Below are 23,593 nucleotides of genomic sequence, written 5' to 3'. Positions count from 1 at the left end.
AGAAGCAATAATTACACCATTATTAAACTGTTAAGGTGTTTAAAAGAAAACCTTTATATATCCTTCACAGCCTTATCTTAAAATTTACATATAGAAAGTTCATTTTTGGGCTCTGTACTTAAGTACTTCACAGGTATAGAGCCAAGAACAGGGAGACTTTCATTTAGCCAGAGACAGAGAGACCATTACCAGTAGGTTAAGAAAAAAGTATCTGTAGGCAGCAGTTCAGAAACAAATACACCTACATGCAATTATCAGAAAAAAAAATTCGTGATTTGAGATATTATTCTTAGTTTTGATTTCTGTACTGTCTCACTTCAAAGTCAAAAAACTTGAAAGTCAAAAAAACTTTTTCAGAAAGATTTTGAATAAAATTGTCAAAGCACAACTGACAAGAAATTCAGGCCCACATAAGAAACTACGAGACTTTTGAAAGACTGTATTTGTTTAAAGACAGATAGGATAGATAGAATCTGTATGAAATGGCAGAATGGATCACACAGTTTGTGAGTAAATTATGCAACTATTATTGGCAAACACTGCATAAAAATCACTTATTTTTATTTTTGGCTGACAAACAGTATATAACCATTAGGGATAAAATGAGTACACATGAAAATGACAGAAGTGTGAAAAAGCCCTTTAGCTCTGCTATCATACCAGGAGACCTCTGGGGGAGGGGAAAGGACAGGAGAGAAAGTTAAACTGGGGTGCAGGAAGCTCATTTTTCAAAATCTATAACAGGCTGTATACGTAATTCCTAAGGTGTCTTTTTTATTCGGTGAGTCTACAGTAAGCAGAGTAAGAAAATCAAAAAACCTGATGCAGCATATGCAGTACATTCTGTTCTCTCTCTTTAGCAATAATATCTTCAGCAGTTTCAGAAAGACTAGTGATATCAAACCAAGATTCAAAGCTGTAAAAGAAAAAAGTTAACCTATCAATATTAATCAATTATATTAATACATTTTTACATTTTAAACTTTATATTAACCTGTATATTATGAAGCAGCATTTTTCCAAAGGGAACATTTTTTTCTGATTTATAAATATATTATCTTACAATAGTATAAACACCAAATAAACATTAAGGTACATTTTTCTCCCTCTTTCTTTAAAGGCAGACTTCATTTGGATATGTCTGGAATCCTGGAAGCTTGCCTACCCCATGTTCTCCTACAAACGGACCTTGAGACAGGTCCACCTCTATTGCGAAACGTCCTCTTCCACCAAATATGCAGCTTCAGGAAGAATGCACATATCTCATGGGAGGAAAGGGACACTGGCCTCAATTGTCAAATCAACCCTAGCCATCAGTGGGATGACAGATGTCACAGCCACATCATCCTCACATCCTAAGATGTACATTTTATGAAACATTTTAATAAAGTTATAGAAATAAAAACTGTCTCTGAAAATCAAGGGCATATGACTCTCTTTTGGTAAAAATGTGACCCACTATAATGGTTTAGGATTCAACATATATGTATGCCGATAATGATTTCTACTAATATCCTTAAGTTCTTCACAATGTAAAACAAAACAAAACCCTATTAACATGAACTATTAAATATAGGCATGTCTGCACTAATACTGTCAGTAAATACAATGGGGAAAAATGGTGGTAACAGTAGTTAAACCAGATAGTCCCAAAATTTCACCACCTGAGGCACATTTGATGAATACAGATTCCCAGCTCCTACCTCAGTGTTCTAACTAGGCAGAAATACACAGGACCTGGAAATCTCTTTCAATAAATGTTCCCTAAGACAGCCAGGCCTTGGGCTAACATCCTGTTACCCAAGGAGGAACACATTCCCAAAAACATTAAAAGTTACTTTCCCATATAAAATTAATGTTCTTACTTCACTGATGACAAAGTATAAATCAATTACTTTGCCTATTTTTAATGTCTGATAAGATTATTTACTTTTCCATCCTGAGCATACTGATTTTCTGAAAACTATGTTTATATTTTGTTCTTTATGCTATATGCTTCAAATACAGCTTCTAGAATAAAAAACATGAGGGTGAAACTGAGAGACCTTGGTTATATTTTTGAGTCTGGCATTAATTAGTTATATTTTTAGTAATTTGACACTTGGGTTTTCTTATGTGTGAGGGGATGTATTCAACCTCTCTATCCCTTGTTTGTAAGAATATAATGAGAAAAATCCATATGAAAGTGAAAGTTAAGACAATAAGGAACTTTATAAAAATATTTTAAGTCCAGTGGTTAAGATATTGGGAGCGTTCACTACCATGGATGCAGGTGCAATCCCTGGTTGGGGTGTTAAGATCCCACAAATCATGAGCCATAGTCAAAAAAAAATAAAAATAAAAACTAAGCAGTATAAAAGTTTTCCTTTAATCAATACAATAAAAACTTTAAAATTAACTGTTTAATTTATCTCTTCTCATAATTTGTGTCAAAAGTAGAACTTACTAGGGGAGGGGATTTGGAGGAAGATGGTTAAAAAGTACAAACTTCCCGTTATAAATACTAGGGATATGATGTACAACATGACAACTATAGCTAATATGGCTTTATGATATACAGTAAAGTCGTTAAGAGAATAGATCTTAAGAGTTCTCATCACAAGGAAGAAAACTTTTTCTTTTTATTGTATCTATTTGAGATGATGGATGTTAATTAAACCTACTGTGGTAATCACTTCACAATATATGTAAATCAAACCATCATACTGTACATCTTCAATTTATACAGTAATGTATATCAATTCTTTTTCAATAAAACTAGAAAAATAGAGAACATATATACTGCAAAGAACTAGCCAAAAGCTATTATTAAAGTCCAGCTACCTAGAAGAAAGAAATTAATCTATGAACACAGATTTTGAGACTTTTAGAAAAACATAGGCAATAATTAAACAACTGGCTTACCTACCTTTTCAAGTCATCAAATACATCTGGCAGCAAAAAGTTTAGCAATGACCAAAGCTCTGATAAATTGTTCTGCAAAGGAGTACCAGTCAAAAGAAGTTTGTTATCCGCATTGAATCGTTTTAACTCCCTAATTAGGCGGCACTTCATGTTCTTAATTCTGTGTCCTTCATCTACTATTAAGTATTTCCAATAGCAATTCTAGAAAAGGAATTCAGGGGAAATATTTTATATGATGGTCTCACAATTTCTCCTAAAAGCAATTCTAAAAACAAAACCACTTTATTAGGAATGAATGTCCAATTTTATTGAATGGTATTTCTGTATCTATTGAGATAATCATGTTTTCCTCTGATCTACTAAAAGAATAAGTTAGATTTTCTGAAACTGATATATACTTGTATTCCTAAAACAGCCCTCACTTGGTCTTGAACTAATAAAGTCCACCTGCTGTTATGTATTTAAGAATTCTCCATTCACATTTTTTAGGCAAAGTAGTCTGTAGTTTTCCTTTCTAATGCTTTGTCAAGTTTTAATTAAGTGTTATCCTGGAGTCCTAAAAAAGGAACTGAAAGACTTTGTTAGTTCTATATGCTCTGAAACAATAATAGCATTAGAATTTTCATCATAGCCAAAAAAATAAAATTTAAAAAAAAAAGGAAAAGAGATAAAAATTATTTTAAATGGTGTGTGGCTACCAAGATTTAAGTGCCAAAGGCTTTAATTTTCCTCTTAGAGACTACAATCTTCATCTCAATCTTTTGGTTAATATAAACCTCTAGGTTCTAAAGGAATATACCCAATGCAATCTATTCTATCAGGAAAAAAAAAATTAAACCAAGGCTACTGGAAGGTGATATCAATTTTCAGAAATGTGATTTATGGATTACAAAGACTCCAGTAAGACCATTCGTACCTGCAATGTACTTCGGTCTCTCATGGCTATCTCAAACGAAGTGATCACCACAGGATGGATCTGCAGTGTCCCTTTCCGTTCATGAATATGCTTTACCAATATTCGACGCTCTTGCTGGGTCCCATGATATAACATAGTAGGAATCTAAAAGATGTTATTAGATTGATTGTTAACAAACTTTAGAACAAAATATAAATAACAAAAATCTGGAAAATATGAAGTTAAACATTTTTGAGAGAAAAAACATAATTTAACTTTAGTTCTATCTTTCTATAATAATAGAGTCAATCAATTTTAATTGCTGGGCTACAGTGGGAGGATAAAAAGGGCCACAAAATCAAATCAAGTGTAAGGTGAGAGAAATGGCAAAGTTATTTCTGGAATGTGTACTTCTCCTAAGGCAAGGATGTGGCTATAACACATATGGGAGGAAAACATAATAAGGATGAACAGAATTAAAAAATAAATACCAAGGTCTGTCTCAGGTGGGTCAAAGTACTCAATGCACTAAAAATCACCCAGGGATATTTCAGGCAAGATTTCTGAGATTACTAATACGTATTCTATATAAACTTACAGAAGGTATTGCTGATATTGAAAGATAAGTTAAATAAGACGTAGACACAGAAATCAACAAAATTATAGTAAGATCTATAACTTAATTCAGGCAACAAAATAATAAAATATTTGCAATGATAATATATTTAACAAAAGGAAGCATGTCTTACTTCTGGTGTAAATCTTTTGAATTCAGCCATCCAGTTAGGAAGTGTAGACAAAGGGCCACAGACGAGAAAAGGTCCAGGCACACCTCTCTGAATCATCAATGCAATTGTAGCAATGCACTGAACTGTCTTCCCCAATCCCATTTCATCTGCTAAAATACCATTAATTCCGTTTTCCCAAAGCATCTGGACAAAAATAATATACACTCTATTTGAATGCTGATATAAACATCTATTGAATCAGCAGTTTATTTCTTCCTTTAATCCAACAGGGATAATTATGATGAGACTGACATATTCATATTTTAAGTTATAAAAACACTGTGTGAACTCAGTTCCCAAAGCCATAAAAATGTTGATAGCCTTGAATAAGATAAATTTCCACTTTCAAAAACTTACTCTGGGTAAATAAATTAGAAAATAAGTATTTACACAGAAATACATGTCTTATATATAACAGTGAAACACAGAAGGAACAGCTCAAGTTGTGTTATATCATATTAATAGGTTATTATATAGAAATGAAACAATATCTTGAATCAAAATTGAGGATGTATTACCCTAAGCCATTCCATGCCTTCCACTTGGTACCACCGCATCACTCCTCCTGTGAAGTGTTTTGGTTGCTGAAAGGGTACTGGCTGTCCATTACATTTCCGAACGGGGTCAAAAAAGAATTTCGTGTTTTGCCTAACCGTTTGAGATAATCTATCTTTAATTTTACTATTTGAATCTTTATTTTTCTGAAGATCTTCTACACACATATTAGAAGAGGAGCTCTCATCCTGTAAAGAAAAAAGTTCAGATAAATGTTTAATACATAATTATGCTGCTATCCTCCATTAATCAGAAAATGTAACTACTATAATCAGAATTGCAGTTACATAATGAACTGTGCTGTTGGAGAAGACTCTTGAGAGTCCCTGGGACTGCAGGGAGATCCAACCAGTTCATCCTAAAGGACATCAGTCCTCGGCGTTCATCGGAAGAACTGATGCTAAAGCTGAAACTCCAGTACTTTGGCCACCTCATGCGAAGAGTTGACTCATTGGAAAAGACCCTGATGCTGGGAAGGATTGGGGGCAGGAGGAGAAGGGGACGACAGAGGATGAGATGGCTGGATGGCATCACTGACTCAATGGACATGAGTTTGGGTGAACTCCGGGAATTGGTGATGGACAGGGAGGCCTAGCGTGCTGCGATTCATGGGGTCGCAAAGAGACACAACTGAGCTGAACTGAATCACTGTGAACATCATTTCACATGTTGAATAAAAATCTATAGTTAGTTTCATTCAAGAATATAAAAATTATTTACTTTCTATTAGTAATTACCTTCACTACAGGGAAAGGGACAAAGTAAAAATAGTTTAAAACTGTATCAAACTTAAACAGCGCCAACTTATGACTAAAGGTAGACTTCATTCGTTAGCTAGGTCCAAATTCCATTATAAGAATATGAAAACAAGAATTAAGTCAATTCAAATGAAGTCCTATAAATGATGCCAACAACTGAATATTCAACTGGAAATATAGGGAACTTGAGTTTCACCACTCCATACATAAAATTTGTGATGAAATGATATACCTAAACATCAAACCAAGAACCATAAAGCTTTCAGAAGAAAACAGAGAATAACCTTGTGATAGACAAATACTTCTTATACAAGACAAAAAAGTACTAACCATCAAAAGAAAAAAAAGTAATGATTTGGACTATTACAAAATTTAAAATTTTCTGCTTATTAAAAGATACCACTAAAAAAAGATATCATTAAGAAATTGAGTAAGCAAGCCAGAAACAGAAAGAAAATACAGTATATATATATCTGACAACAATCAGAACTCAGGTATCAACAAAAATACAAATAACCCAATAACTGGGCAAAAGATATAAACAGAAACTTTACAAAAGAAACACATTAACAGCCATTATAAACACAAAAATTAACTCTACATTAGTAATTAAAATACAAAATAAAACTACATGAAATTCACTCCACGGCTAAGGTTAAAAAGACTAATGACACGAAATGCTGGCAATGATATGAATTCAAACTTTTATACACTACTAATGGAGAGTCAGGAAGCAACAGTTAGAACTGGACATGGAACAACAGACTGGTTCCAAATAGGAAAAGGAGTATGTCAAGGCTGTATACTGTAGCCCTGATTATTTAACTTATATGCAGAGTACATCATGCGAAACGCTGGGCTGGAGGAAGCACAAGCTTGGAATCAAGACTGCTGGGAGAAATACCAATAACCCTCAGATACACAGATGACACCACCCTTACGGCAGAAAGTGAAGAACTAAAGAGCCTTTTGATGAAAATGAAAGAGGAGAGTGAAAAAGTTGGCTTAAAGCTCAACATTCAGAAAACGAAGATCATGGCATCTGGTCCCATCACTTCACGGCAAATAGATGGGATAGCAGTGGCTGACTTTTTTTGGGGGGGCTTCAAAATCACTGCAGATGGTGACTACAGCCATGAAATTAAAAGACGCTTACTCCTTGGAAGGAAACTTATGACCAACCTAGACAGCATATTAAAAAGTAAAGACATTACTTTGCCAGCAAAGGTCTGTCTAGTCAAAGCTATGGTTTTTCCAGTAGTCATGTACAGATGTTAGAGTTGGACCATAGAAAAACCTTGAGTGCCAAAGAATTGATGCTTTTGAACTGTGGTGTTGGAGAAGACTCTTGAGAGTCCCTTGAACTATAAGGAGATCCAATCAGTCCATCCTAAAGGAGATCAATCCTGAAAATTTGTTGGAAGGACTGATGTTGAAGCTGAAACTCCAATACTTTGGCCACCTGATGCAAAGAGCTGACTCATCTGAAAAGACTCTGATGCTGGGAAAGATTGAGGGCAGGAGGAGAAGGGGATGACAGAGGACGAGATGGTTGGATGGCACCACCAACTCAATGGACATGGGTATGGTGAACTCCGGGAGTTGGTGATAGGCAGGGAGGCCTGGCGTGCTGTGGTTTCTGTGGTCGCAAGAGTCAGACACGACTGAGCGACTGAACTGAACTGAGTGAGAGTAAAACGGTGGGTTCACTTTCAGAAAAGAGCTCTACTTTCTTATAAAGTTGAACTTCATTCACCATATGATCCAGCAATTCCATTCCTAGGTATATATCAAAAAATAGGAAAACATGTCCACACACAGACCTTTACAGAAGTTATTATAGCAGCCTCATTCAGAACAGTCACAAAGGGGAAACAACCCAAATGCTCACGAAGAGAATGGATAACGACATTGTAATATTTGACAGAATACTAGTCAGCAATAAAAAACCTGACGGAGGAGCCTGGTAGGCTACAGCACATGGGGTTGCGAAGAGTCGGACGCAACTGAGTGACTACACTTTCACTTTTCACCTTCCTGCATTGGAGAAGGAAATGGCAACCCGCTCCAGTGTTCTTGCCTGGAGAATCCCAGGGACGGGGGAGCCTAGTGGGCTGCTGTCTATGGGGTCGCAGAGTTGGACACGACGGAAGCAACTTAGCAGCAGCAGCAGCAGTAACAAAACAACATCAATGATTATCAGCCACAGTATAGGGGTGGGCAAGACTGGCAAGGATACCAGAGATCCTTCTACAAGATCAGTATGTTATTTATTATATATTACAAAGTGTAGTCAATTCCACAGTAAATTGTGATAGAAGATTAGATTGGACTTTATCTTTTAAAATACATCTAAGATTTATTTTTAAAAATGCTTAATTTTATTTACATTTAACATAGTTGGTTGTAACTGCATCATAAACCAAACCTTATACTGAAGAAAGAAAAAAATCCTGTAAGTGTAGAGCCGTGATAGTAAATACCAAGGTCACAAGGCATCTCTCTACATAAAATGAGAGTTTAGCGGTGGGGATAGAAACAAGCCTTCTCAAACAAAACCAAAGAAAATCTTGGAAGGCCAGAAACAAGACTGAAGTATCCTGAGGGACTTCCGCAAGCTGTGGAATATATACATGTGGAATGTACATAGGCATATAGTTAGCTACCTGCATCTTTGCCAAACTCTCAGACTCAAAAATTAATATTTACACATTAAAGAACATATAATAGATTATACTTAAAGTTGATAGATAAGAAATAAGCATGTTATAGGATAACTAGTGAGAAAAAATGTTCACTGGTGATTAAGAGAAAAAAAACCTAATGATCAGGGACACAAATATGACTCCCAAATTTAATAAATCGCTCTTATAAATCTCTTACCTCATTCTCCTTTTTATTTTTCTTGGCCACAGACAAAATTTCCTAAAACAATGAGAAAACAGAAACAAAATAACAATGATTATGGTCCATTCATTTATTTATTCAACAAACATTTACTCTTGTTCTGACTTTATGCCAGGAAATGGGGCTAAGGCTCGCAAAGTAACTAAAATACAGAGGAATCAAACATGAGACAAAATTAGGGCCATGGCATCTTATAAAATCCTGAATTCGCGAGCAGCACTTAAAAATTGGAATATTTACTCCCAAATTTTCCAGTTTGTTTTTTTCCTTAGTTGAAGTTTTTCTTAAGTCCAAATTCACACAGTCCTCTAGTAAAAAGGCAAACTACAACCCATGGACCAACTCCAGCCAGCAACCTGTTTTTATAAATGTCTAAAGTTTAATTAGAAAAAAAGCCAGGCTCATTGGTTTACAATTTGTCTGTGACTATTTTCTGGATACAACGGCAAAGTTCAGGGTGAGTTACTCACAAAACTATTCAAAGTCATAAAATGTTTATTATCTAGCCCTTGACAGAAAAAGTTTTCAAAACTCTGCTCTAGAGTCAAGTTGTGGTTACCACCATTACTCAAGGATTCACTTCCAAATCTATTAAAATCCCAGCTTCAGGACACTTTAGGCCTCTCTCTGGATCAGAGACCTGAATATGCAATCCTGAGCAAGAGGAAAAGACAAATACATTAAAAATAAAGAATAAAAGTGTTCTGATTTTGAAGTACCTACTAGATGCTAAGGGTATAGAGACAATGAAACTAGTGACTTAAGAGAACAATATATCAAATTTTCTGAAAAAACTGTTATCAGGGCATAATAATTAAAGACAGAATTAAATTCTAGGATAGCATGTGCAGAGGCTAAAGTGGATAAAACAGTATGATACATTCAAGAAATTTTAAGCATATCTCAAATTTGAGATACACAGGAGAATAAAAGGACACATAAGTGGCTGATAGCACACACATACACACATGTGTATGTTTCGTGTGTATGTAAAGTATCTTATAAATATAGATATTCATATTCTAAGGCTAAAGAAATTTTATATAGAGAACAGATAGAAGAGTTGTCTTTTAAAATGGCTAGCTAAGATGAACCTTTTTGGAGAACAATTTGCAAATGAATCAAAACAATAGCAACTATGAAGTATTCTTGTTAGAAATTAAACTTCCTAAACTCCTAATGCCGCTTACCTCTAGAGCTTCATCCTATACCACTCTTCTGTTGATAAACTAGAGCCAAATATAATCTTTTTAAATGTTTTGAAATTTCCAGGAACTCTTCTGCCTCTGGACATTTGTTAAAGATTATCATCTCTTCTATAACACATCCCCAGCATCTTCCCTATATCTTATTATTCCTATTAACCTGCCCCCACCACCTTTACATGACTTAATTTTTATCCCTCAAGTCTCAACTTCCTAGATGAAACCTTTATGAAACTCAGGCTTGAGTTAAGCACCCCTCTATGTGCTCAATAGCATTTTCCAATTATCCAATTATATTTGACTACTTCCTTCCAAATATTTCTCACTGGATAAATGCTAAGGCAAAGAGAGTGATTACATTACTGAGTCTAAGTTCATACTGCTTGCTGCAAAACAGGCCAATAATTGACAGAAGAGCTGTTGGGGCAAGGAATAACTTTATTCATAAGGCCAACAAACCAGGACAATGGTGGGTTCCTGCCCCAAAAGAGCCATCTTGCCTGAGTTAGAATTCAGGCTCCTTTTATACTAAAAGAGGAGGGAGTGAAGTCAAACATTTCCTGGTTCACATCAATGTTGTTGTTTAGTAACTAAGTTGTGTCTGACTCTTTGGCAACCCCGTCAACTGTAGCCCGCCAGGCTCCTCTGTCCGTGGGACTTTTCCTGGCAAGAATACTGGAATGGGTTGCCATTTCCTTTCCCAGGGGGATCTTCCCGACCGAGATCGAACCTGCATCTTCTGCACTGGCAGGCGGATTCCTCACCGCTGAGCCACAAGGGAAGCCCAGTTCACATTAAGGGATGTGTTAATCTCATTAACAGTGTTTTCACTATTATTAATTAATAAGTGTTTTTCACTGCAGTCTCAGTGTGTTCCACAACAAATCAAGTGGGTCCTGTATATTATTTTTAAATGGGGAAAGAAGGGAAAATAAAGTGTATATCCTGAAAGTAAAGACAAGCATTATGGGGCTTCCCTGTAGCTCAGTGGTAAAGAATCTGCCTGCCAATGCAGGAGACACAGGTTCAATCCCTGGTCCAGGAAGATGCCACATGCTGCAGAGCAATTGCCACAACTACTGAGCCTGTGCTCTAGAGCCTGGGAACTGCAACTACTGAAGCCCACACACCTCAGAGCCGGTGTCCCACAAGAGAAGCCACTGCAATGAGAAGCCCACACACAGAAACTGGAGAAAAGCCTGCACAACAAACACCCAACACAGCCAAAATAAATAAATTAACTTTTTAAAAAAGATAAGTATTATGTTAAACTTTATACTTTATGAAGATGTGAAGAGTTATAATTTCAGATAAAAGAAAAGTAGAGCAGATAATAAAGTTAGAATTTTTGTGATATATTAAATTATGCTTAAGGGATATTTAGGGTTTATTGTAATTAAAGATATTCTTTAATTAATTTTTATTTAATGAGGTACTAAGTGAGAAGGTGAAAACAGAAATGGCTTTAGAAATTAGTTCATGGTTTTTGCTCCCTAACAATCTTTCTTAAGATACAGTTTTGAGGTTGTAAGAAGTTATAATAATTTCTCACTAGGCCAAGCTCATGCTCCTTTAACAGACAGGAAGATGGTACCATCTTCTTCCCTAAAACACTTAAATGGCTGAAAAGATAGGTAAATATCAGTAATCAGTACACCTTTAAGTAATAGTTATCAATAAAACATAGGTTATACACAACATAAAACCTTATGTGTCCTTCCCCCTTTATTTACCTCTTTTGACATGACCTCTGAAATATTGTATGATTCATCTTCTCTTCCTCTCTTCTTTTTCATGACTATAAAAACAATACCATTTTAGTTTTTATAGTAATTTAAGCAAAAAATATAAACACATATTCTTCAAAACTATAACAAAGAAATTTACCTGCATTCTCCTCACGTGCATCAATGGAATTTTTATCCTACAAAACAAGGATTTAGACTATTATTTTCCCAAAACTTCCATGGTATTACAAGTTTTAAGGCACCGATTAAGTAAACTTTCCTTGCAGTTGAACCAAATCCAGAACTCTTCACTATTATGCTTACTAAAAGGTAACCTTTTTCTATATTTCCCTACTATAACTTGTTTGTAACTCTACTTTTTCCCAAAGCTCTACTTTTCTCCATTTTCTTCCATGTAAGACAAATTTCAAAATTAAACAGAGGCATTTTTATTTTGCAATTACCATGTACATCTCTAACTATGTTTATGCTGAAGATATTCAATGGGTATGGTATGGAAGGAGTACTCATTTCAGTATAATTTGTAAGTTAAATACAACTGACAGTAGAGTATCAAAGAGAAAAACCAATGGAAAGGAGATAAAAGAAATGAAGAGACATTCAAAAAGTGTCTCAAAATGGGAGCTGGAAAAGAACAGGTAGACAACTTGCATGAAAAATAAAAACAACAAAGAAGGTAAATACAAAGTAAAAAATTTAAAGGATTAAAAAGGAAAATACCAAGAGAATAGTAAATGGAATAGACAGAATATGATGGCTGACACCTTTAGAATAAAAGGGAAAAAACCCTAAAACCTGGTATAAAGAGTTAGCTGGGTGAAAGTAAAGACTTTTAAAGCAACAGGCTGAAGAATACAGTGTAAATGGTTGGTTAAGCCAGTAAAATTATAAGTACATTCTTCAAAAACCCAAAATAAGTCCCTGGAATTAGCAACTGAGTCAAGTATCAGTTTTCCACCATTGCTTTTGTTGTACAGTTACCTGCTATGTACCTTAACATCACCGCTAACTACACTAAGAATCAAGTAACTGGACTTAGATACTCTCCCTATTTTTCCTATTGGCATTTTGATATTTTCTAACAAAGGCAGTTTGGGGTAGAAATTAAGTGTGGAGTCTGATATTAATTCTAGAATCAAATCCTAGCTTACTATTTATTAGCTATGTGATCTTCAAACTTAGTCAATTCTCATTCACAATAGCTGAGTTCTATAAAGTCACCATGAATACTGAATTAGTGAACACCGAATCAGTGCATCTAGAAGAAACCCAAGTTTAGGTTCCTGGAAGCACATCTTCATTAACTGATCAATAACCCTGTTTATGCATATAAACATACAGTACTGTTTAAAGACAGCTCATTTAAAACATATGCTGATTAACACTGAACTCAAAGCCAAGAGCAATTTAACTCACACATGAAGGAAGCTTATCTAACAGATATATTTTCTCCTTAAGGCACATTACAGTCTTCTTGCATAAGAAACACTAGACAGCACTTCAGCACAATGTAACTGACAGTCTTTTAAACAGCAAAATCACCAAAACCACAAAAATACAAAAATCATGACAATACATAGACACAAAAAGGAGACTTGTTTACACTGTGACAGCTTAAATAAGGTAGGTAGCTTTGACCTCAGCTGGGAATGTTATAGAGAGACTCAAATTTTTTGCCATTCTACACATGCACATGTCTGTGAATGGCCACAAAAACATGGGTATTGATTTGGGGATAACAAATTATAGCAAGTAGGCTAACTGGAAAATATGTAATCTATGAATAATGAGGATGGACTGTACTCTATCTCCTTGCATCAGCTTCTTTATACATAAAACATGGGTAATAGTATCTCTACCTAAAAGAGCTACTTTGAGAATTAAGACATGTAAAGTTTAGAACACCTGGCATATAGTAAGTACTCAGTAGTTGTTACCCATATTATTTCTCTTTTCACTAGCACAAGTATTGTTTGTACAATTCCTATCACTATGGCATAAAAAGCCTCATGTTAAAAAAAATTAAAACATTCCTCCAAAAGATCACATCTAAAATTCAGGCTATCCCTAAATGGATGCTCTATCTGAAATGCTATTACCATACATGCTATCTACTCCAGTTTTGGTTCCACTGCTACAGCTATGTACAAGATACAAATTTAGATTATTGGTATGGTTCCAAGTTGACATAATGAGGTTAGAGGCATGAAGAAGAACAATCATTACAGGCTCCAAAAGCGCTGGCCACTTATAAAATGCTTTGAGGTATAAAATTTTTGTAGATTTTTCCTGAGATTATAAAGTGAAATTGTGCTACAATGAAATACAGTCCACAAGATAAGAAACTAAAGGTCACAGTTTAGCTCTCCTTTCATATCTAAAATACTGAGAAACAGATTTTACACGTTTCTATGCAACCAATAAAGAAAGGCTATCAGATAAAGAAGGTTTAAATTAAAAAGATAATCAAGAGTCAAAAGAATACAAGAGGATATCTTCAATATCTAAGGTAACATATATAAAATATTCAGGCTTACTATTTATTACCTTCGTAACTTTCAAAGATTCCTTTTTTCTCTCCAGTTTCTCTTTCTTCTTTTGCTCCTACAAGATAATTTTTTCTTAGTGTCAAATGCAAAGCATGAAACACATATCTCAAATAACTTAAGCTCACAACGAAGAAACTGTACAAATATTAAAAAAACAAAAACTTGAGCTTCAAGCCTCTACGAAGTAATAGGGCACAGATTTCCTGCCTTAAGCAACTAAAATCCAGATAAAACATACCAATGGTTTTCAGCAACTTTTTATCATGCAGCAAAGGACAGTGAACACTGACAAAAGGGAAACCAACAAGGCGAATCTTCTACTAAGCTTACTGCCTAGAGGCAATGTCCAAGTGCAAATAATGGAGGGAGAACCCAAGGAGAGCTCAGCAGTCTGAGCTGAGAAGACAGAGGGCAAAACTCAGAGGAGCTGGCAAACCAGGGTCAAAGTACCAGAGGGGAGAAAGCAATATACAAAAGCAGCTCTGAAGATCTGCAGTGGCACGCTCAGGCTGAGTATTGATCAGTGTGTGAGTAGAGAAAATGAGGGCCAGAAAAAGAGCAACTAGAAAGCAGGCGGAACTATCTCTGTGCTCACAAGGGATCAGAAACAGTTCATATTCCTGTCAGGCAAAGCTGAAAGGCCTCTTAACACACAGAGCATCAAGAAAAACTTTCAGAAGACGGACTAAGTTATTCTTAGACTAGAAGCTGTTCCAAAGCCCCCTAACAAAGTTTTAAAAGCAGGACATAAAATGATTCAGATTATTTCCAAGAGGTGGTTAAGGGTATTTGCCTTAGGAGTCATTAAGCTTGGTATCTGTTTTTCTGTTTCATTTTATCATAGAGTTTTGAAAAGGGCTCCAACAAAGAAAAAAGAAAATTTAGCAAATGTAGCAAAATCTTCCTTGATAATCATTAACCGTGAATGATGGGGACAAAAGGATTTATTGTAGTGTTGACATTAGCCCAAGTTTTAAAATCTGCATATATTATAGTAGACTTAGAAATAAATTATACAGTGTCTTAGATGATAAATGCAATGGGAAGAACAAAACAAGGTAAACGAGATGAGGGAAGAGGTGCCAGGTAACTTTATTTAAGGTTGTCAGGGCAGGTCTCATTGAAAAATATTTAAGCCAAAGCTTGAAGATGATAATGAAGCCAGGCAGGAATCTATTGAGAAGAGGGTTCCAAGCAGGAAATACACCTGGAACAAGGTCTGAAAGGTAATGGGGTTGAGAGAGGCAACCAGACTGCTTATGGTCTTCTGGCCATCATAAGGACTTGGGCTTTCTTAGAAACAGTGAAAGCTAGAAAGCAGTGAAATATAATTAAAATACTGCATGGGGGTTGGGGGGTGGGGGAAGTACTAAAGAAAAACACATTCTTCATCCTGTAGAGAATCTTTTAAAACTGAAGGTAAGTGAAGACTTTTTCAAACATAAAAGCTAAAAGAACCCGTTACCAACAGAAAATGAAGACAAACCTATAATTACAGAAAGCAGATCAGAAGACAGGAAATGAGGAAAGACAGGAAGTGAGGGATGGCAAAGAATAAAAAAGGGGGCAGAATTCAGCCATAAAAAAAGAATCTAATCTTGCTATTTGTGACAATATGGATGGATCTGAGGGCCTTATACTAAGTAAAATTAAAGAGAAAGATAAATATTATATAATCTCACATGTGGAATCTTTAAAAAAAAAAAGAGCTCAGATACAGAGAACAGATTAGTGTTGGAAGGTCAAAAGTGGGTCAAAAGGTAGAAATTTCCAGTTAAAAAATAAACAAGTCATGGGGATGTACTACACAGCATGGTGACCACAGTGAATAATGTGTGTGCTGCGTGCTCGGTCGTGTCCGACTCTCTGTGACTCCATGGAATATAGCCCACCAGACAGACTCCTCTGTTCATGAAATTTTCCAGGCAAGAATACTGGAATGGGTTGCTATTTCCTACCAGGGGATCTTCCCAACCCAGACGTAAACCTGCATGTCCTGCGTCTCTGCATTGGCAGGCAGATTCTCTACCAGTGTGCCACCATACTTATTGCATATTTGAAAGCTGCTAAGAGAGTCAATCTTAAAAGTGTGCATCATAAGGAAAAAAAATTTTTTAACTAGGTATGGTGACATTAACTAGACTTACTATGGTGATCATTTTGAAATACACAGTAATATTGAATCATTACACTGTACACCTGAAACTAAAATAATGCTCTATGTCAATTATATCTCATTAAAAAGGAGAAAGAATTTTGGGGAATTAATCGTTATGTTCATTATCACGGTTGTGGTGGCTTCATGGGTATACATTTTAAATATGTACAGTTTTGTGTGTATCAATTACATTTCAATAAAGCATTAAAAAAAGGACTGAGCAAAATAAAATACAAAATTTCTAGCATACAAAAAAAAATCACTGGACAGAATAAAAATCAGTCAAAAGGCAAATTAAAAAATGTTAGTATATTCATACAATGGAATGCTTCTTAGAAATAAATATGATCTATTAAATAAATACATATAAGCGAATCTTAAAAATATGCTGAGCTTAAGAAGCGAGACACCAAAAGAATGTTTTTCCTATGATTCCATTTGTATAATATTCTAGAAAAATCAATACCAATTTATAATTACAGCAAACAAAAATCAGTGGTTGTCCAGGACCAGAAGGAGAGATCGCTGAAAGAGAACTTTTGTGGGTAATGGAAATGTTCTTTATCTTGACTGTACTGGTGATTACACAGGTCAAAACTCACCTGTCAATTTTTAAATGTGTGCATTATATTTTATATAATTTATATCTCAATAAAGCTTTCTTTAAAAAATCAAGCTGTTAACTATAATCAATCACACATACATACCTCTAACTGCTGCTGTTCCATTTTAGTCAATAAAAATTTGGAGTAAATATTGCTTTTTTCAAGCAAATGTTGAAGTCTACGATATCGAATGTCCATGGACTCTCTATCCCAAGACATGCGAGCCTATCCAAAGAAAAAGTTTCCATAATTATTAAGTTTTCTGACATACATTGATCTTTCTGCATAATGTGTAACAAAGATGACTAAACAACTGCACTTTAGGTTTAATACATTTCCTATAATAAAAATACTTTTATAATATTAAATTCACTTACTAAAAATGCCTATCTTCAAACAAAAAACTAGAATAACTAAAAAAAACATGATTCTGGGGTTCCACAGGCAATCTGGTAAAATATATTAATAGCTTGGCTACCAAAATATTGAAATTTCAGATACTGAAAACATGATTATTGGCATCTACAAAACTGAAGGCCCATTTTCAAAATATCTGAAATTACAATTAGAAAGCAAATATTTAATTCAAGTTGAAATTAAGTTTTTAAAAAACTAAATGATTTCAGAAAATTTTTATATACCAGTTTTATTTGCAAGAGCACTGTTAGTAAAAGATAACCTCATTAGCTAGGGAGTAGAACATCTAGTTTTAGAATTTAAATACGATATTGTTAAAATACTTCAACAAGCTAAATCTACTGCTAATTTCTTATAAAGTTCTTTTCTCCTCAGTATTGTGTTACCCAAGATTTGCCCTTACCTTTTAGGTTCCTTCTACTCTCATACTCTTAGCTTTATCTTTGACCCCTATACAACTTCTATCTACAAAACTCTGCTTTTCATATTATTGTCACATACTATTTGTTCATTTATAAAAGTATGCAACATTCTAGTGGCTAAGGAGGATCTCTCAAGTCAAAATAAAAGTAAACAGAAGGCACAAGAGAGAAAACAAAAGCAACAAATAAATAGTATAGTTCAATGGTCCACAAACTTTTTTTGGTAAAAGGGCAAATATTTAAATATTTGAGCATATGGTTTGTACTGCAAATACTTAAATCTGCCTTTGAACAGTTACAGACAATAAATACATAAACCAAAGTTGTGTTCCAATAAAACCTTATTTACATAAACAGGAAGAGGCCAAATCCAGTTTATAAGTGGCCAACTAAATACTGTAATCTGAACTCAAAAGCATTAAGTGGGCTGAAATCATGGGCAAACCTCACTAACCAGCAATCCCACTCCTGCGTGTGTGTGTGTGTGTGTGTGTGTGAAATAAATTTAATTCAGTGGTTAAGGCTTGACCTTATAAACCAGACACTAGCTTGTATTTCTCAGATGTTACATCATCTAACTTTTCTTTCAAAACAAATTATTTTCTATTACAAAAGCAGTGACAATAAGACATCAAAGAATAAATCTAATGAAAGTAATATACGTGGATTACAAGAAAATTAAAATTCTTTAAAAATCATCCATAAAGTTCTCCGTGCAAATAATCTGAAGTATCTCATAAAACTAAATTTTCAGTTATTTTAAGATGGCTTTTCTTTTACTATTACCAATATACTATTATGATTCCAACAGTCAGTCACTGAATGCAGTGGATATAAATGAAATGAAATTACTTGACTTTTATAAAAATAACGATATTTAACTTTATTTTCATATTTTAGTTAAAATCCTTTGTGCTTAATTTATCTGCTCCTTTAAGTCTTATTCAGAATAAATTAGCATACATTTTAAAAGTAATTACACCTTTAACATGCCATCATGGAACAATAATTTATAATATACTTAGACTATGCCAATGGTTAACCTTTAAACCCAGTCTTCCATATTTCAAAAATAATTTTGTAGTAAATCTTCTCATCTATCATTCCTCTTTCTTAATTTTGTTATTTGTCATACTAAAGTAAATCATAACTTCATCTGTGGAAAGTATTGAGTGCCTGGTGGTAAGTTTCTCTTGATGGGTAAGAGTATGCTAATGGATACCATGAGCATAAATTCTTCACTGTCTATCCCATCGCCTCCCCAAGCCCAGAATTTTTTTTTTCTTTTTGCAGAGGGGGTTCTATTTCAGTCTACACAATATAAGCTGTTTTCCTTTTACCTTTCCAAGAACCCTCACAACTCTTACCTTTCCCTGCCCCCCACTACACAGACATTAAGGCTACTCTAAAGACTTCTAGACTAACAATGACTTCTTTCAAAAGGAAATGCAGGTGTAAAGTCAAAGAAAATAACTGTAGCAAATGAATGTCAAAATCATTCTCCAGGCTCCTCACAAACCTTCCAATCTCCTAAACCAAAGCAAATGCTTCTCATTAAAAACTTAAGCTAGTTCTTCCTCTCTTAAGTACTTCTAAATATATGCCCATAAATACTCTATTCTCCTAAAAGGAATCATTACTTTTGTATGCTGAATTTTTTTTAGCTCCAAAGACCTATAAGAGACTTATTGGAATTTTCTGGATAGTCACTGAGGTAAGAATAATTTATGTCAAGGACAAAAAGTAAAAATTCTTTCAATACCTGTTAATAAAAAGACATGTAATAACAATGAACCACAGTCTTTCACCCTTGTACCAACGGGATTGAAAAGAGCTTTATTCATGGAAAATCTGAAAAATGAATTTTTAAATTGCTAGTTTAAGTTGTATGATGCATAACTGCTAAAGAAAAGCTAGTTTACCATACCTATCCCTCAAGTGTTAACAATTCCAAAAAAATCTTAAAATGACAAAGTGTTCAAAAGCTTAAAAATTTCACTAAAAGGAGTAATTAACTCCCAGTTTAATCAGCAAATTTTTATGGTTCTATAAATTTTGACTAATCTTTTTAAAACTGTTTTTTATTTTTTAAAAATTTTTGGCCGCACTGCAGCGCCTGTGGAAATTTAGTTCCCAATTTGGGATTGAACCCACACCCTCTACATTGAAAGTGTGAGTCTTAATCACTGGACCACCAGGTTAAGTCCCTATTAAAGCATTTTTGAAATGTATCCTTATTATATCTATCTTTCTTCGAATAGCATTTCCTTATCCAACAATCTTCATGGATTATAAAACTGAACTGCTGCTGTTACTGCTGCTAAGTCACTGCAGTCGTGTCCGACTCTGTGTGACCCCATAGACGGCAGCCCACCAGGCTCCCCCGTCCCTGGGATTCTCCAGGCAAGGACACTGGAGTGGGTCGCCATTTCCTTCTCCAGTGCATGAAAGTGAAAAGTGAAAGGGAAGTTGCTCAGTCGTGTCTGACTCTTCGCTACCCCATGGACAGCAGCCTACCAGGCTCCTCTGTCCATGGGATTTTCCAGGCAAGAGTACTCGAGTGGGGTGCCATCGCCTTCTCCTTAAAACTGAACTACACTACTCAAAATTAAGGGTTTATCGTTCTTACCATCTCTGAAGTTGATTCTACTCTGGACTGTGCTCCAGGATTCATCCTTTACAATTCACCTTGTTAGAACGGCCACAAAGTATATTTTATTTATATAATCATATGTTATGTAATATTATAAAATATTCTTTTACATTAGTTAGAAATTCAACAGACATTTATTATCCTATTACCTGCCTACTATCTGCCAAGTGCAGAGTCTACAAAAAAAAAAAAAAAACCAATGTGATGTGCCCTCAAGAAACAAAGTGAGAAAGTAAGTAATGATAATACTGTGTAACAGAGTACTATGGGAATTCACAGAATGAGTAAAAGTGGTTTATGGTTGACCTCCCAATTCTATTAAAATTTATAGACGTATTACCTTAACCAATTATGGTCAACTACAGACGATCAGTAACAACGGAACTAGAATTTACTGGAGTGAAAGTATAGCAACATGGTTAAAAAGTGTGAATTCTGAAACCACAGGGCCTACATTACCATCTTTGCTCTGCCATTTACTAGCTGTGGGACCCCAGGCAACCTCTAGGTGCCTCAGTTTCCTCATCTAACACAGAATGAAAATAGAACCTACTTTATAGAATATTTTAATAAAATATACTAATAAACTATTAAGTTTAATAATAGTAATAATGAATTAATAGTATCTACATGATAGAATAGTTGAGAATTCAATGAGTAAAATACATGTACAGCGTTTAGAACAGTAACTGACAGTAAAATGATCATGAGGCGTTAACAAGGCTAACAAAAGAATTATTAGAAGTGATGTCGCTCAGTCGTGCCCGACTCTTTGCGACCCCGTGGACTGTAGTTTACAAGGCTCCTCTGTCCATGGGATTTTCCAGGCAAGAGTACTGGAGTGGGTTGCCATTTCCTTCTCCAGGGGATCTTCCCGACCCAGGGATCGAACCCAGGTCTCCCTCATTGCGGGCAGACGCTTTACCGTCTGAGCCACCCACTGACATGAAATAGGAGGGAACCAACTAATGTATTACTTGCTTTCGGAGTACATTACTCCCCAATTTAAGTAGTTTTATAATTACAGGGTTAATTAATTAATTAGTTAATTCAGTATTAACGTCCTTAGAGAGGTATGTTAAAAAAACTCTGGAAGTAGTCAAATTCGAGTTCATTAGTGTGTGCAACACGACCCCCAGTTGCCTCAGTTTCATTATATTTAACTGAAGATATTAAAAGCATCGATATAATCGTAATACTGGGAGGGCTAAATAAATTTTTACAAGAAATCACTTAGTAGGGAGCACATTAAGAGTTGGCAGGTAAGCAATGGGGTGGGACAGTACTGGAGTTAAATATATTTAAAAACTGAAGCTTTTCAAGAGGTTAAAAACTGCTTTCAGTAGTCTTCAACATAAGAAAAGCTCAAGGGCAATGTCATTGAAAACGTACAATGGAAAAGAAAGTAAAAGCAAGTTGATTACCTAGGTGGAAAAAGAACACTGAAAAAATTCATTACCGATTTTGGAAGAATAATTATTATGGCTGAACAAGTAATTTGAAATGCTAACTTAAGAGAGATGAGGACACTTTCCAGAACAAGACTATAACTGATAGAAGCATCATTCCAAGCTCGTGCAAAGCTTTCCCAAAAGTAGCATCGGTAAAGGAAGCCCGTTTAAAAGTTGATTAAAAAAAAAAAATACTAGTAAACTTATGCACACAAACCACACCCCCGAGGACGCATCAGGTTACTACTTAACAACGATGAACTTGATGCCTAAATTACCTTTTCTAGCATCTTCCGCTCTCTCTCTAGCCCAGCAGCCTCAAGCTGTTCTTCCTCCTCTAGCATGGCTGGGGTAATCACGGCAGTCTCCGGCTGCTCAACCACATCTGGAGCTAGGGGCCCTGGAAGGGGAGGCAGGGGGGGACAGGGCTTTTAAATTGCAGTTTTAAAAAAAATGACCAATTACTCGACGTCCTTGTTAAACAACCCTTGTCGCCTTCCCAGATGCATCTGACGCAAAAGTTGAAGACCCGGGGGGACGCCAGCATCACCTCTCAGAGACCTCCTAGGTTTTCACTATGTCAACTATTAGAAGCCCGGACTCCAGTTTACAACTGGGGATGTTCAGGAAAACGCAGGTCTCCTGTGTAAAATCTCCTGTACTATGCAAATACACGCAATTTCGGGGGTCCCCTACCCACTCTCCACAGAAAGGGAAACCTCTTTTCCTCCTCAATCTCTGCCCGGGGTCGGCTCTCCCGGCAAAAGTTGGGCTGCAGTCTCCATGCCGCTCCCCCACCCCCGCCCCGGACGCCGCAGCCCGCATTGGGAGGCAAGTTCTCCTCACTCACCGCCGCTGTTCGCGGGGCGTTGCGCCGGCATGGCTGGACACACACTCCGGAACGGGGTGCCCTCCTCACAGTGCCCGCAACGCCGCACGCTAAATCCTCACTCGCCGCTACCCGGTCCCAGTCTCCCGGCCAAGCGCCCAGCCAGAGAAAAACGCGCGCTTCTCCTTCGCGGGAAAACGCCGTCATCTCGCGATGCTTCGTGCTCCCCACCCCGCCCCCGAGTCCCAGAGGCGCGAGATTTGGCGGAGTTTGGTTTTCGTCAGAATCCACTTCGGCGACGGTAAGCGTTACATGGGGACCTCGGGGTTGGGGTGGATGGATTCTGCTGCCTTTAAGTCAGCCTTTAGCTCTGTGATGCTGGGCGAGTTTGCCTAGCGAATGGCCCTGTTTCCTTAAGTAACTAATCATAATGCCTCACTATGTAGGCTTAAGCAACACTCTGAACAGTTTGAAAGGCACCTTCACACACTGGCTGATGTGATTTAAACCCCGCCCGCGGAAGATCCTTTCGGTACAAAGAGGTACCGAGTATCCAGGTGAAGATGTGAGAAATACATATTGCCAACTTTGGCCACTATCTGCAGTTAACATTTTGAATGAAAATTCCCCGAAGTGACCCAAAAGAGGGCTCTTTTGTGGCTGGAATAGGAGAGATTGTATGATGGTAGAGTTCTTTTTAAAACGTTCTTTCAGGATAAGGGAGATATTAATGCAGTGATAAACCTAGC

At 36.0% G+C, this 23,593-nt stretch overlaps 1 protein-coding gene across 1 annotated transcript in view; it reads right to left on the bottom strand.

Annotated features, from left to right (window-relative positions):
• HELLS (helicase, lymphoid specific) overlaps positions 1-23,059 on the bottom strand; it is a 35,984-nt gene extending 12,925 nt beyond the window's left edge. The window contains exons 1-12 of the mRNA XM_069568063.1: positions 22,866-23,059; positions 22,294-22,415; positions 17,175-17,297; positions 14,308-14,364; positions 11,900-11,936; positions 11,746-11,810; positions 8,784-8,825; positions 5,106-5,330; positions 4,549-4,731; positions 3,821-3,964; positions 2,909-3,105; positions 820-916 (exon numbers count right to left, since the gene is read on the bottom strand). Of these exons, the coding sequence (XP_069424164.1) occupies positions 820-916; positions 2,909-3,105; positions 3,821-3,964; positions 4,549-4,731; positions 5,106-5,330; positions 8,784-8,825; positions 11,746-11,810; positions 11,900-11,936; positions 14,308-14,364; positions 17,175-17,297; positions 22,294-22,415; positions 22,866-22,896 (1,323 nt within the window). The 5' untranslated portion in view covers positions 22,897-23,059. The remainder of the gene's footprint in view (positions 1-819; positions 917-2,908; positions 3,106-3,820; positions 3,965-4,548; positions 4,732-5,105; positions 5,331-8,783; positions 8,826-11,745; positions 11,811-11,899; positions 11,937-14,307; positions 14,365-17,174; positions 17,298-22,293; positions 22,416-22,865) is intronic.
• Between the last annotated feature and the right edge of the window lie 534 nt (positions 23,060-23,593).

This window comes from Ovis canadensis, chromosome 22, assembly GCF_042477335.2.
Source record: "Ovis canadensis isolate MfBH-ARS-UI-01 breed Bighorn chromosome 22, ARS-UI_OviCan_v2, whole genome shotgun sequence".
Classification (NCBI taxonomy): domain Eukaryota; kingdom Metazoa; phylum Chordata; class Mammalia; order Artiodactyla; family Bovidae; genus Ovis; species Ovis canadensis.
The sequence above is the reverse complement of the archived record's forward strand: the minus strand, read 5'-3'. Positions and strand labels throughout refer to the sequence as shown.